The sequence below is a fragment of the Nelumbo lutea genome, chromosome 2 (assembly GCF_056320005.1).
Source record: "Nelumbo lutea isolate HS-2025 chromosome 2, American lotus-T2T, whole genome shotgun sequence".
In the NCBI taxonomy this organism is placed as follows: Eukaryota; Viridiplantae; Streptophyta; class Magnoliopsida; order Proteales; family Nelumbonaceae; genus Nelumbo; species Nelumbo lutea.
This window is the reverse complement of record NC_142685.1, coordinates 38,326,797-38,343,358: the sequence shown is the minus strand read 5'-3', so window position 1 is coordinate 38,343,358 and position 16,562 is coordinate 38,326,797. Positions and strand designations below refer to the sequence as shown.

The following is a 16,562-nucleotide window of genomic DNA, read 5'->3' as shown; positions in this document are numbered from 1 at the left end:
TTTCCTTTTTGTTTTTTTTTTTATTTTATTCTCTCTTCTCTCCTCATTAATCTATTTTCTTAGGTGTGATCATTTCAATCTGGCCTGGGTGGAATTGGAGCTGGACCTAGAATCAAATGAGACTCGATAGGGTCTACAATTTTAGACCCAAAACCGAACCAATCAGTTCTTAGGACAATCGTATCTGCCCCGATGGGCCTAATTATAATAAACTTGCTGAAAGTATTATATATGTATATATATTATATTATATTAAAATAATTATATTATACATATTAGAATATACTTAAAATATTTTTATATTTCAAAAAGTTTCAATACTTTAAGTAAATCTATCTTCAGTATTTTAATATATATTGTTTCAATATTTTAAATATACTTTTAAATTAAAATTTTCAAGGATTTGGGTCCCCAACAAGGAATTCATCCCCGTCAAGGATTGGAGATGGAGGGATTTGTTTCAAAGTCGAGGTCAAGGATAAAAAGTAAAGTCCCAACCCCAAACCCATCCTATTGTCATTCCTATAAACCTACAAATTTTCAGGCTCAAGCAACCATTTTCTTCTAAGCTAGGTCTATCCTAGATATGCCCAAGTGCATGCATAATGTAGGTAGTAGGTTTGTAAACGGATCAGATTCATATTTGATCCAAATCTATCCTAAATGTGCCCCAAATCCACACATAATGTAGGTGGTAGTATTGTAAGCAGATTAGATTCATATTGGGTCCAACTACATATACATCCTCATTCAATTATGGAATATCTACATCAGCATCTGCATCTGATTATTTTGTCAGATTTTGGATCGAATTTGTGTTTATTCCACAACCATCTTATTATGCTTAAAATGGCCAAAAAGTTTTAGAATTTGAGAGTCAATTGGCAACCCTAGCAGGTAGGACACAAACTAAGCAACCCTTAAGCTTGACCTGAACGTTATATACATGTATATATTCAGATATCAAATTTTATATTAATATACAAATAAAAACCTTTATATTTTCATAATATATTAAAATTAAATAAAATTTTAATTTGTAAAAAATCATAGTTAATCATAGATTTATAATCAACAAGGGTAAGGCTATCCCTATCCCAATCTAAGACAAATATTATTATGCTTGGGATGCAGGTCAGGATAAGCCAAACTACCTTAAAAATTGTTAATAATCGAAATGTTTTTAAGCTTACATATCCAGAGGACCCATCACCTCCATTTCAAGCATCAAACCTGCTGTGATCATTTCCATGTGCTCATAATGTAATCATAGTTCAACCTAGACAACCATCTGGTCTAGTCTGGCTATACTTTATTACCTAGGCTATGAGAAAAATGCTTCTATCTCCAATACTTTTATTTTTTGTATTTTGGTAAAATTAAAGTAGCTTCCCATTTTTTGAATAGTGTTTTTAGGAATTAATTAAAAAGTTGGATTTTTGAATAATAATCTATCATGCATGAGTTGAAGTTTAACTAAGAAACTAAGGCTTTTTGGTATCTATTTTGTGCTTTTAAAGGAAGCTTTATTAAAACGTTCTAAATGATTTGGTTGACAGAATACTTCCTTTTGGTATATAACAACAAATTATGCACTATATGTTCTATATCTAATTGACATGTAAAACAGGCCAGACAGAAACCAAAAGAGAACAACAAAAACCAAAACTACATTTCCAAGTAGAATCCAGTGATATTCCAACCAAAAGACATGGAGATTCTTAATTATTGTATGATTAGTAACTTAGTGTTTAAGAACTTCAACTTTCGAGTTGCTTCTTGATCTTACGGAGTCTAACATTCACTTCATTTATGTTGAGCCTTTCATCTGCTGACTCCATCGTACAGTCAAGAGCTAATTCCATGATGGAAAAGAGAACTTGTTGTTTCAGGTTTAAATCTGACTCATCTTCACTCAAAAGGATTCCATCCACTATCTTCATAACTGCATTAGGAAGTGATGCATTCACCCACGTTCTTAGATTCAACTCTCCAACAAACATCTCATCTGTAGGCTTCTTTCTGGTAAAAATTTCCATAAGCATGATTCCATAGCTATAAACATCACAGCTCCTGGAAACTCTTCCTTCTGATCCATATTCTATTTGCACAGTCATGCGTTAGAATGATAAAGATAAAAGATTTATATGCTACATCCATGGTGCCAAATTATTTATACTACGTATGCTTTCAAAGAAAACAATAAGAAACAGAAAGTTGTTAAGTAAACTCCTTTTAAGAACTTTCCCTGAACTTTTTGGTTCTCTTTTGTTTTCTATTAATTTGAGGGAAATCGGGTATAGTTATTAAAAAGGTAAACCCTAATTAGTCCCTTATTGAATTATGACCTCATCTCCTCATTGATCGAGCCATTTGGGAAAACTACATATAAAGAGTAGTTATGTTTTAAAGCAATGGACAAGCTACAAGAGGTGAATCATAATTCTTACATTATTGCCCATGTTTATATTTCACATTATTACAAAGTTCACTTTTGCTCCTTCATGGAAGGATCAAAAAGTCCTTCCAGGTGTCCAAGGGAGAGCACATATTGCAGCACTTCCTTTGCAACCCCAATGAAACATGGATGCATTCACATTGAAAATAAAATAACAGTTCACATGAAGTTCTGAATTTATTTCCAATGCTAGAATGTTAGTGTTACACTGGAAAGTCAAAAATAGGGCTGCAGCCATAATCACAACATAGTGAACTCTATATGGAAAGCACTCCCTTGCAACCTAATAAAGATATTGCTCAAACAAACATACAATCACTTCCAGGACTCTAGAACAAATAGGTTCAACTCCTATGATATATGATATATAGGATGAACTCTTTGTTTCTAGTTCTACTAGAACTATTCCTTTCTTTATTTTATTCCATGTAAACTACTACAAGTTGTATTATAAATACTAAATCAATGAAGTAGGTCGTCAGACCTTTCCTTTCTCTCAATTATCCCTTTAATTTTAGAATTGTCACATGGTATCAGAGCCAATAATGGCATCTTCTTCATTTAACATTGCTTTTGTTCTGTCTCCCCTCATCACCACTTCCTCCACCTCTTCTTCGTTGGTCTCCATGACAATGCCTAGCGTTTCCCATATCTTATTGAAGATATTACCTATGACTCAGTTCCTTTCCCTATTCAAAACCCATGAAACTAAAGGGATTTTTAATGGAATGATCCCATTCCCTCTAAAACCATCCCTAATGCCAAGGATTCAATCTAGGAGATTGTAAACCCATATATGATTTTTATGACTTCAAGGAAATTTGATTAACTAAGACTTACATGGATCATATCTTTTCTTTTTGAAAGTATTATTAACAACGTCAGGACTCAAATTTTCGCCAGTAGTTTGGAAAGCATTGGAGAGTGCCTATGCTTCACCATCATTGGCCAAAATCTCCTAGTTGAGGTTTTAGTTGATGAACTTAAAGAAGGGGAACTCTAGAATTATAGAATATGTTCAAAAAGCAAAAGGTTTGGCCATTCAATTAGCAGCCATGTCTGATCCGATCTGTACAAGAGATCTTCTTCTTCATATACTAGGTGGACTTGGAGCATATTTTGATCATTTCGTTACATCTACATCCACAAGATGTAGGTGTGGTCCCTCTTTTAGGTTAAGGTGGGTGTTACATATAAAAGGGTTCCTTTTGTATGTAGGGGTTGGGGAAGTTTATTCTTTTTTCTTGTTGGAGAGGAAAAAAGAGAGGTTCAGAGAAAGATGGTGCTCTTGGTGTAAGAGTATTCTTTTCTCTTATTTTGTTCTTTGGGTTGAGAAATGAATAGGAAAATGGGTGGTTGTTGTAAGTTTAACAAAGTTGTATCAAAGATTTTAGGTTGGTGTTTATATTGTTTTTGCGAAATTGTTTAAGAGATAATGGAAACAAAAGGTACAGATTCTCAATTCCGAGTTAGGAGGTTTAATGCTAGAGGCAATTTTACCCTATGAAAAAGAAAGGTGAAGGACATCCTGATTCAATAAGGCTTGGTTAGAGCATTAAGGGAGACAATGCAAAGCCAAAAGACATGAAGGATGTTGATTGGAAGGGAATCTAGTTAAGATGTGTTAGTACAATTTGATTATTCCTACGTATACCTGATAATTTTATGAAAAAGATTCTATATTAAAGTTATGGGATAAGCTTGAAAACTTTATTTAGGGAAAATTTTAACCACAAAGTTATATATAAAGTGTAGTTGTATAGGTTGAAGATAAAAGAAGGTAGGAAACTCTTGGGCACTTAAATGTGTTCATGATAATTTTAAATCAACCAAGAAAAGTGGATGTTAAAGAAAAGGAAGAAGACAAGGCCCTTCTTCTTCTTAACTCGCCTTCTGATTCGTACGAGAACATGGTGACGATGTTTTTATATGGGAAAGATACAATGAAGTTGGAAGAATCCACCATTCTTTTCTATCCAGTGAGGTTGGGTGGAAGAATATGAGAGTGTATAGGATTTTACAATGGTTATGTAGGGAATAAATCAAAGATGAAGGTCTGCTGACAAGGTTTTTAAGAGTGACAAGTTTATATCCAAGGTTAGAGAAAAAGAAAAGTTACAATGTTATAGATGCACTGAATATTTTGATTCTAAATGTTTAGATTCTAAATGTTTTATGCATATTTTCCCTAAAAGAAAATATTTTGATACATTCAAAGAGTGGAAGACATGGGTTGTCTCCTTGGGTGATGGATGTATTTGTAACACCACAAGTGTTGAGACAATAAAAATCAAAATGTATGGTGGAGTTATTCATATTCTGGATTGTATGTCATATGTCCCAAAGGTGCATAGGAATCTAATATCACTTACTAGTTGGGCTCCAAAGGTTACAAGGTCTTTCTTGTAGGTGGATTCATAAAAACCACATGTGACAATATGGTTTTGATAAAAGGGAGAAAAGTGTATAGATGTATATCATCTTCTTGAGAGCATGATACTTCCCAAAACCTTAATTGTTTGCTAAAATCAAAATATACAAGTGTGGCCACATAAAGAGTTTCTTTCATAGCTAGGATGGAGACAAATGATACATGTTTCCAAGATACAAGTCATATGACTCCTAACGTAGAATTAATTAGGCGATGTTATGGTCGAATGATTAAGGTTATTTGTAGTTGGTAGTGTTTTCCATTGGCAATGGATGTTTATGTTAATCACAGATAGGTGAAGGCACAAATATAAGACGTCTATGGTGGTTCAAAATAAGTAAAGGCAGAGATTCTTGGGGTTGTGTTTTATTTTTAAATCATTGGATTAGGTTATAATCGAATGGTTGATGTGGTCTCTCCTTTATGTTAAGATAGGTGGTACATATAAAGGTCTCTTTTTTTATTTAGGGTTTGGAGAAGTTTATTATTTTTCTTGTTGGAGAGGAAAAAAGAGAGGTTGAGACTTCTTTCAAGAGTGTATTCTTTTTACCTATTTTGTTATTTGGGTTGAGAGAGGAAAGGGAGAATGAGTATACAAGGTTTAATGGTTGGTTTAGGTTGCAAGTCACAAGGTACCTATATTGTTTCACATTTTCTTTCATAATGAAAAACGGATTTTATATTTCTTATTGATGTAGGTGGTAAGGCCGAAACACATAAATCCTTTACGCTCTTGGTGGTTCTTGTTTTTATTTGTCTTTGCTTAGACTTCTTTATTTTTTATACTATTGGGTTCTCTTGGTTGTTATCTCATTTCAAATAATGTGTTCTTTTCTCCCATAGGTGATTGTTGTGAGCCCAACAAAGATATACATGATTTTCTCAAAAACCCAAAAACCATAAGGTCTAGCTTTATCAACGTCACCTTCTTGTAATGGACTCTCTTCAACCTACTATTAACCTTACCAACACCCAAACTCAATCTTGGAGTAATGTGCAGCAGAATACAACTCTTTAGTAGTATTAAAACAATAGTTTGTATTTTAATCAAAATATGGACATGAAAGGGGTTGTAGTAGTCGTGTTAAAGGTATTTACTCATATTTTTCTATTAGAATGTACCTTGCAATTAACCAAATTATGATGTGTTAATTTGCAATAAGAGATTTGATGTCTTCCATACTACAGAACCAAATCAATATCAATATAATGCATATCAAGCAGGGGGTGTCTCCAACTCTTTTGGTGGTGAGAGTTCCTTTTGTTCTTTTAGTTCAACTTGGTGTCCTAATATTAGTGCAACAAATCATATGACTCCTGACGTCAACAACTTGCTGATCATATCTGAATATAGTGGAATAGATCAAATATGCATTGGAAATGGAATAGGTTTACACATTATTCATAATGGTAATTCATATTTTTCTTACATTGATTGACTTCACTTCTATTTTCCATGTTCTTCACAATGTTAAGAACCTTCTTTTAGTTAGTTAGTTTGCTCAACACAATAATTGTTATTCTGTATTTCACCCTTCTTTCTTGTTAATGATCAATCCTCAAGGAACATCCTTCTTCACAACTTCAATAAGGTTGGTCTCTATCATCTATCTTCTTTACATTTTTTGGATTCTCTCAAGTTCTAAGCTTCTTAGCATCACAACTTCAATATGATGATGTTTTCTCTCATGTTTCAAGCTTCTTGCTCTTGGTTTCCACCCTTTCGTTGGTAATTCATCTTTATTTATACACAAGTTGAATGATGTTGTAGTTTTCTTAGTTTATGTTGATGACATATTCATAATTTTCTAGGGTTTGAGATTCAATGGATTGATAAAGGTTTTCTCTCTCTCTCTCTCTCAACATAAGTGTATCTATGATCTGCTATGTCTTTGCGACATGGACGGATCCAAACCCATCTATATGCCCTCCCTACTCCATTCCAAGCTTTCTAAGGTTGTTGTTATCCCTCTTCATGATCATTATGAATATAGAAGCATTGTGGAAGTGCTTCATGATTCAATATGCTGCCATTACTAGACCTAATATAGCATTTATAGTGAACAAAGCCTATTATAGTTCCTTCAAATTCTTACTGATGTTCGTTGGGATTTTGTCACTCAGACCCACAAATCCCTCAAGGTACCGTTGATATGGGCCTTCATTCTTCTTCTTCTTCTTCTTCTCTTTGTAACTCAAACTCTCAAATCCCTCAAGGGTACCATTGATATGGGCCTTCATTCTTCTTCTTCTTTTCTTCTTCTTCTTCTTCTTCTTCTCTCTAATGATGTAGATTGGGCAAAATGCTAGATGATCGTAAATCTATAAGTGGATATGTTTTATTGGGATCTAACACCATTTCTAGAAAGGCACAAGTAAGCTACAATTGCTAGGACAAGCATGGAAGTTGAGTTTCGTTCTCTTGTTGGAGTCACCTCATAGGTCATATATCTCTGCCAATCCTATTTTTTAGGGTTGAACTTAGCATGTCCAAATCAGTTTTCACTTCATCTATGACTAGGTCACTTCAAGAGACCTGAGTACTTGATCTTACATCTTCTCTTCTCTAGTCCATCTCTCCCATGGTTGCAAATCTTACATCTCCACCATGAGTACCTGATCAGCCTCATCCCCTGTTTTAAGCCATCAGTGATAGCAACCAATAGTATCTCCCTTTGGTTCCTTTGAAGATTGATGGCTTCTTACATTATTTCGACAGATAAATTTTCTATGAGGGACGACGTTGCTGATGCCCCAATCTTTCCAGCTTCAGTTCAAGGAGTTTGATCGTTGATACCTCCATGCAGAAGCGATCACGAGTGGTTGTAGCAGACAATGTGGTACCAAAAAAAAGGAACAAATATCAATGCAGAAAGATGTTGCTTCATATAACTATTAGTGGGTCACCTATGGTTTAGGATACAGGGCTGTGAGTCAAGTCTCCCAACGTGGAGAGAAAGCTCGGATTTCCTCTTCACACCTACCTCACAGCACATTGGAGTTGCATACCTCACAATGAATATCTTCCGTACTTAAAAGTTGCCCTATGTTTTCATTCATGGGGCGATGATCCCCGTACACAAGTCCCCGTACACAGATAAAGTGTTGTAACTTGTGAGTATGGGCAGAATTCTTTGAAGATAAAAAAAAGCCAACTAAGGTATTTTTTGTTTTTGGACTACAGTGGCCCATCTTCAGTTTTGGCTATTGAGGCTCTTTATTAAGCCATGGTGGTTGTTGGCCCTTGTTGGCCTAGTTTGGTATTGGCTGAATATGGCACATGGTTGGGCTATTGACAATTTTCACCATCAACCCACGGAGGCTCTCTCTTAAGGAAGCAATATGTACTCGTCATCATACTATCAGCACGGCCGTGTCATCGTTAGTTTATCACAACAGACTTCCTGATTTTGACACATCATCACAGGTTCTCATCATGCCATCATACAACTGGCCATCATTTGCCATGACATCATTATCATTTCAACACGCTTGTTATCATATTCACAATAGGACACCATCAAGATCATCATTATCTACATAGTTATCGTCATATTGTGGGTATTTGTGATCAAACACATGGATATTTTTTATCCCCATGTGTTGGAGGGGGTATGTTAGGGAATTAAGATAAGGTTTGGTGTATGAACTGTTATGATAAGGGTGACGTTGAATAGAGTTACAATATGAGTTCTCAGATAGAATTTGTTATATTATCATAGAGAGATGGATTAAGATAGATTATATAGAGTCCTAGATAGAGTCTAAGTGTTTGAATATGCTTGATCTATTTTAGCCTATAAATATGATGTAATTACCATATTCAATTAATGCATTTTTTCTAGCCTTCTTTGAAACTAATAGTTAGAAATACTTCAAACATGTCTTACTCTTTTAACTACCCACTTGCTCCATATATTTACTTTGTCTTGTTATGTAATTTCTTAAATTGTCTTTATGTTTATGTTGGGATATGTTAGATTTGGGCCACATGCATGCCTCTTTATTCTTGTCTCATCCCAACTTTATATAAGTAGCCTTGTATATCTTTTGAGACAAATGAATGAAAAACTTACTTCCGAAATTTCTTTTCTCATTCTCTTGTTTAAAAAATCCAACATTTGTACTGTTGGGCACACAGAAGGTCGCATTCATCACTCCACATTACAAGAGAGTAGAAGCAAGGGCAATGCAGCTGAATTTGATTTTAGTTATCTATTACCATATCACACCCATGAAGAGAATTTGCATCTAGAAGGTCTAAAACTAACAACCAAATTAAAAATGAGGTATGCTGCCAACAATGATCCATAAGTCTAAATCACCTTTTGCCCCATCCCCGTCCAAGTCTTTGGTTGTGTACTATGTACAACCAAGAAAATGGAGGTAGTTAATTATTAGTTGAATAAGTGTCACCAGATAATAATGGAAATATTAAAAATTATGTTGAATCTAGATCCAATTCATTAGTAACACTTACCAGTAGACTAGTTTAATTGGACCATTAGTTTGGTAATATTTTTCAATACTATCTTTACTATACTAAAAGTATGAATGAGAGAGTGGAACTTTGTTTGACTAAAATACCCAAATTTTTGAATGTGCTCCCTCTCTAATTGTACTTAAAAAATGTAAATTGAACTATTGCATTTTTTCTCATTTAACTCTCTCTCATTAAGTCTTATATTTAGGGTATTAACTTCCATTCCCACATTGAATCTATATTTATGCTATTCTTTTCACTAGTAAATTTTATCAATTAGATCTATATCCAATGCTTAATGATATAAAATACATGCTTTTAAAGTTGATCTAAAAATAGAGCCACTCTTCCATCTTTGTGGCGAGTAAATGATTCTACCATTCGAGTCAAATGGTTCAATCCATGATATCATAATTAAATAAAAACTTTTAAAATAGAAATAAATATAAAAAATTATAGAAAATTGGGCACATCTATAACATTTTATATTAATCATATTAAAAAATAAGTAGGACAATATAATTATGCTTCTTGATATTGGAATAAAGTATAAATTTAAAACCAATCCAAAATAAAAAATTATCTTCATGATGGTGAGTCAACAATTCAACCTTTTGAGTCAAACGTATCAACCCTTGATGTCATAATTAAATAAAAGTTAAGAAAATTAAAAAACCACAAAAGCATTATGTAATAATACGAAAATTTTATAAAAACATTTAGGTACTTTATCTGAAATTATATATTAATCATAATAAAGAAAAATAAGTGCCATAAATAATTGTTGTTTTCATTGATGTTGGAAATAAAATATAAAATTTAAATCTAAGCCAAAAATAAATTTGTTTTCCTAGTGGTAGATATAGTTCAACCTTTTTTATCATATGTGTCAGCCCTTGATCTCTTAATTAAATAATAAAATTAGGAAATATAAAAATACAAAAAATAGGAAAAATATAGAAACTTCGTACAAAGCATTTGGACACATATCTTTAATATTTTATATTAATCATATTAAAAATTTAACATGAAAATCAGTAACTATTTTTAACTTTTTATTGATGATGGAAATAAAATACAAAATTTAAAGCTAATCCAAATGTGAAATTGTTTTCCTATTTGGTGGTAGGTCAACAATTCAACCTTTCATGACAAATGTATCAACCCATAAAGTCATAATTAAGTAATAAAAATTAAAAAGATATAAACACAAAAAAATGTAGAAAATATTTTGGCATAACTCTAATATTTTATATTAATTAATTAATCATATTAGGAAAAAATAAATATGACAAAGAATAATTGTTTTTATTAATGATGGAAATAAAATACAAATCTAAAAGCAATTCAAATATCAAGTTTTCCTGTTTATTAGAAAGTCAACAATTCAACCTTTTGGGTCTAATGTGTTAACCCTTGATGGAATAATTAAATATTAATAAAAATTAAAAAAAAAATGAAAACACACAAAAGTATAAAAATACAAAAAAAATGTGGAAAACATTTGGGTACATCTCTAATATCACATTTTTATCATATTAAACAAAAATAAATGTAACAAATAAGAATAACTTTTATGGATATAAAAATATAAACAATTGTATAAAATTTTAGTAATATATTATTTACTATCATCATCATAAAAAATTATCACCTGCTTATGCTTACTAGTTTTATTAAATATCCATTTTTTTTCTTTCTCGACTAATCACTTTGCATACTTAAAAAATTGTGAAAATGGTATTTTGTGTAACTGAAGTCTTTATTCAATTTATAACTTTTGTTATCTTCCACATATGAAAATTTCTAATTTCCTTTTTTTATCTCATAGGTCAAGTGGCTTAGTAGGATAGTTGCATTGAATTGATCTGGTAGCCTTAAACTGCTAAATGCTCTTTACCAAGAAAAAAAAAAAACTGCTAAACGTTGGATTCAAATTATCTCAAAACTCTGCTCAAACTTAAGTAGTTATAAGCTAAAGGTTAAAAATAACAGTTATAAATACGCAGAAATTTATAACAATCTATTAATGATGAAATCTGAATAATTAATGGAAGTCGAAATCTTACCAGGTGCAATGTAGCCTATGGTGCCCAATGTCTTGGTTTGTGTGGCATTCTTCTTCTCAGCTAATATCTTTGTAATGCCAAAGTCACTCACATGTGCGACCATGTCTTCATCAAGGAGGACATTGCTTGGCTTCAGATCACAGTGCACAATGGGTTCTGAATAGCAGTAGTGAAGATATTCCAGCGCTGAGGCAACATCTATCATAATGTTTATTCTTTGGAGGAGACTCAAAAAATAGTTCTGAGAATGTATCCATGTTTCAAGGCTCCCATTTGGCATAAACTGCATAATTAAAGATCTAAAATCAAGGTTAGAGCAAGAACTGATGATTTTGACTAGATTTCTGTGTCGAACACTGCGCATCACTTGACATTCTGCATCAAAACTCTTAAATGCCCCCTCAAGATGCGGATCAAAAACTTTCACAGCAACAACCATCCCATCAGACAATGTTGCTTTGTATACAGAACTGAAACTCCCTACTCCAAGCAAATTTGCGTTGTGGAAGTTATTAGTCCCTCGAAGAAGCTCCTGATATGTGATCATTCTATAATTCACTTCAGTTAACGAATTAACTTGTACGGGAGCATGCTTTCCTTTCAGTCGATACCTCAGTACTAGTAGAGATATGAGAGCAGCAAGGATCACAATGGATATACAAGTGGGAAGAATATATTTAAGCTGAAGAAACTTTGTTCTTGATTTTGTAGCCTTAGGGGGACAGGGTGGAACTTTTAGTTTTGACAAGCCACAGAGTGCTTCATTCCCCATGAAAGATTGTGCTGTGAAATTCACAAAAGGTCCTCTGCTTGGAATTTCCCCTTCAAACTTATTATATGATAGATTCAAAAAGCTGAGAAATGGGAGTTTCTCTAATGACTTGGGTATGTTTCCTGACAGATTATTGAAAGAGAGATCCATGGATATCAAGCTCAACAAATTACCGAAGGACTGTGGAAGAGAACCTTGCAATGAATTTCTTGATAAAATGAGATATTTTAATCTTTGGAGGCCACCGATGGTACTTGAAATGTTACCTGATAAATGGTTCCAGGACATATCAAGTAACTCTAAAAAATCCATCTCTCCTACTTCTTGAGGAAGATTATCATATAGAGAATTATGAGACAAGTTCAAAGTCAAAAGGTCTGAAAGACTCCATAGGCTTAAAGGTATGTGAGATGTAAGTATATTGGAGCTTAAGTCAAGGACTTCTAGCCTACTAAGATTCCCAATGCAGTTTGGTAGCTGTCCAGACAAGTTATTTCCATGAAGATACAGTTCCCCCAACTGGTTCAAAGAGCAAAGATCATTGCCAATGGATCCATCTATTTTGTTATGATCTAGATATAACCTTTGAAGCTTCCCTAACCCTCCAATTGTTGATGGAATGGTTCCGCTGAGTTCATTACTACCAAGATTCAATGTGATTATATTACTCAAGTTACCAAGTCCTTTAGGTATGTTGCCTCTTATCTGACATGAGGCTCCCGTGAAAATGGTAAGAGAAGTGGAGAGATTTCCAATTGAATCTGGCAAGAAGCCATTCAGTGGATTCAAATCTATTTCAATCTGTTTCAAAAATCTGCAGTTGGTCAAGGAGGTGAGAAATACAATTTCCTGGGTGTTAGGTTCATCCTCTAGTAGATTACCCGCCAGATTGAGAATTTGGAGGTTTCGCAAATTTCCTATCGATGTAGGTATTGGTCCAGAGAAAGAATTGTTGGCTAGCTCTAGAGAAGTCAGCTGCGAAGCATTTGAAATAGAAGCTGGGAACTTTCCACTAAAGTGGTTGTTACCTAAATACAAGATTGTAATCCTGGGGAGCCAATTACCAATACCTGCTGGAAGATTCCCAGAGAAACTGTTATCCGTGAGAGCCATTACTCCAAGAGTGGATATATTGAAAATCTCCTTTGGTACTGACCCCTTAAGATTATTGTCCTGGAAACCCATGAATTGCAAATTCTCCAGGTGCCCTATTTCTTTAGGAATGGCACCCGCAAAGTTATTGTTTCCCATGTCAAGTTCTAATAGCTTTGAAAGATTACTGATAGATGGTGGAATAGTACCTGTCAAAGCATTGTGGTGAACATATAGTCCTACAAGGTTAGACAAATTCCCAATTTCTCGGGGTAGACCTCCGATGAAGTTGTTGCGTCCTAATGATATTTTCAAAAGCTTTCCACATTGACATAAACTGGATGGGATGTAGCCACTAAATAGATTCTTAAAAAGAAAAAGCCATTGAAGCTCAGGAAGTTGACGTCCAATGTCCATAGGTAGACTACCAGATATGCTGTTATCTTGAAGCAAAAGGTAACGCAAGACAGAAATGTTAAATATGGTAGAAGGAATGACACCTGTTAGTTGGTTATGTTCCAACGACAGTAGCTGTAAATTAACTAGATTGCCAAGCTCCTTTGGTATAGGCCCAGCTAGGTTGTCTGAACTCAACTCAAGAGCTGCTAACATTGATATGTTCCCAATGGAAGGTGGGATAGCACCGCTAAGACTATTATTATGAAGAGACAGCCAAAGGAGCTTAGAGAGCATACCTAGCTCTCTTGGCACATTTCCTGTAAACTGATTGTACTCAAGATGCAGAAACTTCAAACGATGCAAATGGCCGAGTCCATATGGAAGTTGGCCATGGAAACTGTTGTTGCTGAGGTCAAGTACCTGGAGGAAGGAAAGGTTGCTCAGCTGTGGCTCGATGGTGCCTTTGAGACCCACGTTAGAAAGAACCAAGCTGGTCACTCTTTGCCTACGACTGCTGCATCTGACACCTATCCAATTGCAGAAGGAAGACCCGATGGTCCAATTAGTGGCCAGAATGTCATCAGGATCCAAAGTTATCCTGGCTTTGAAGGCCAACAAAGCCGACTGGTCAGTGGTGTTTGATGACGAAGAAGAAACCAACCACGCTATACATGAATGAACCAACAATAATACAGTAACAGGAGTGAGGATGCTTGCTTTTCCCATTACTCTGGCAATAGCTAGTAGTGTACGTAGTAGTTCTATATATGTTTTAAAGAACAACAGTTGATCCTGAAAGCTAGCAGTCCAAGTGGGATGGCACACATAAATTAATAAGCTCTGACTTGGGCAACAACCTCAATTATTATGGTGTGTCGGTCACCACTCACCGGTTTAATTTAACTAAAATGAACTTCAAATTGAAATACACATAAATGCTTCTTAACTCATCACAGTTGGCGCACAATACAAATTAACCTAGCCTGTTAATTTCCGGGCTGGTAAAGCAAAATTAATACTACCACTACCACACTAAATGGAGCCTCCATTAATTCCTTAAGGCTCAGTTTGGAAAGAGTATAAGTACACGTATCCTATAAATACATACAAATTAATATAAAATATAAAGTTTTGCACTATATATTTATAATTGTATTTGTACTTGTATTTGTATTATTTAAAGCTGACACCTTAAAATTAGGGGTGCAATTGAGACGAGTTAGTCGAATTCCTGTATGTCTTGGTTGAAATTACAATTATGCTTGAATTTGAGTTCGAGTTCAATTGAAATCTATTTTTTAATTTAAGCTTGATTCAATTTGAAATCACCTAATTGGGCTTGATACATTTGGACCCTTGGACCATGGGACATATTTATGTATAATTGGACCCTGGGTCAATTAAGGCCCATTTTAATTTACAAAGTGTCACATACTGTAAATTAAACCAATAACTTTGGCCAAGAACTTAGACGTCTACACACACTAGGACAATTCTTACCTGGGGAGTAAGGTGCAGCCACCCCACATGGCACCACTCTCGAAATTGAGGCAATTACATTCAGAAAATTCTTGCTCCTTGCGATTGAAATTGAGTGACCAGAGGTAGGGGAAGAAAGGTTTCTGTATGACGACTGTGGAGATGGTTTTCGGGTCGGCCTGGGCTCTTTTTGGACTCTTGTTTTTCTCTTTTCGGTTTATAAGGTGGTTCTTGTTTTGGGTTGTCCTTTGTTTGGAGTTGCATGCATGTGATTAGTCTTGATCTTTGGGCCTGAAGTGGTTTAGGCCCAGTTGGTTTTTATCCTGGGCTCACCTGGGATAGGCTTCACTTGGATGAGCTTTGTCTATTGTATATTCTCTTTTTTTTTTATTCTTTTCTTTAATAAATATTTACCTAAAGAGACAATTATTACAAAATTTTTGTTGGAGCCTTCGGCTAAACCTCCTAGTTGATTCAGATATATCATGGCTGATTGCAGAAGCTATTCTTCTAACTAATGTGGTGTTGGGTTCAATTTGTCTCTATATTTGTGAATATGGTAATTCATGTATTCTGCTAAGTGCAATCTTCTTTTCACTAGCTGCTGGTTCCAGATTTTATCGTTCCTCATCTGGAATCTGGTTTGTGTATGAAATAAGTGTTGATAAGTTCTAAGGTGACCTCTTTTATTTATGATTGTTAATTAGATGGTGACTGTAAGTTTCTTTCACTTCCTGGTGTCTCCTAGGTGGATAGATTAGCCATTTTTCTCTATCTAGGCTTGTAATGTTTAACTAGGGGTGGTAATTTCTGACGTGACCCATGTTAGCATCCAACCCACCCACTTAAAAACCACCTATATAAACCTAAACCTACTCACTCACTTAAAAGTTGGAAATGAGCTGAATCACCCATTGGATTGATTGAGATGAACTGAATTTAGTGGGTTAGGTTTAGTCATGGGTACCCTCTGGGTAAATTGAATGAACGAAATTGGAAAGCACAAATTGTTCCAATGAATTTCCAATTCTGGTTATTTTTAACTAGCTCAACTTGACAAATATAGGGTAGGTTGGATTGGGTTAGAGTAGGGTCGGCTTGTCTTGGATTTCACCCATTTACCTTTCATTTAAATGAATTGCTAGTAGGTTGGATTATATGGGTTGGTTGAAGCACAATCCGCCCAACTCACCCCACTGTCACCCCTATGTCTAGTCCATTTAGCCCAGTATTTGGTCAAAAGCATTCAAGTGATGGCCAACTTGGTGTTATTTTTTTTTTTCGTTTTAAAATAAAGAAAATATGGTTTTATATCAAGGTTTTTAAAATCGCACTGGACAGAGAAACGTTTTAGAGATCAGTTCTTGGATCGAATGGTT

At 34.5% G+C, this 16,562-nt stretch overlaps 1 protein-coding gene across 1 annotated transcript; it reads right to left on the bottom strand.

The window, feature by feature from the left end:
* Positions 1–1,572: 1,572 nt before the first annotated feature.
* LOC148869960 (uncharacterized) lies at positions 1,573–14,482 on the bottom strand. The gene is made up of 2 exons (XM_088968002.1): positions 11,442–14,482; positions 1,573–2,101 (listed from the first exon to the last, which is right to left on the bottom strand). Exons 1-2 carry the CDS (start codon positions 14,428–14,430, stop codon positions 1,761–1,763), a joined length of 3,330 nt encoding a protein of 1,109 aa, XP_088824128.1. The 5' UTR covers positions 14,431–14,482; the 3' UTR covers positions 1,573–1,760.
* Between the last annotated feature and the right edge of the window lie 2,080 nt (positions 14,483–16,562).

Excerpts from the sequence above, each read along its gene's own strand:
- LOC148869960 (XM_088968002.1), bottom strand. The coding sequence starts at position 14,430 with ATGGGAAAAGCAAGCATCCTCACTCCTGTTACTGTATTATTGTTGGTT. Across the intron at positions 2,102-11,441 it reads CATAGGCTACATTGCACCTG|AATATGGATCAGAAGGAAGA; the intron begins GTAAGATTTCGA and ends CTGTGCAAATAG.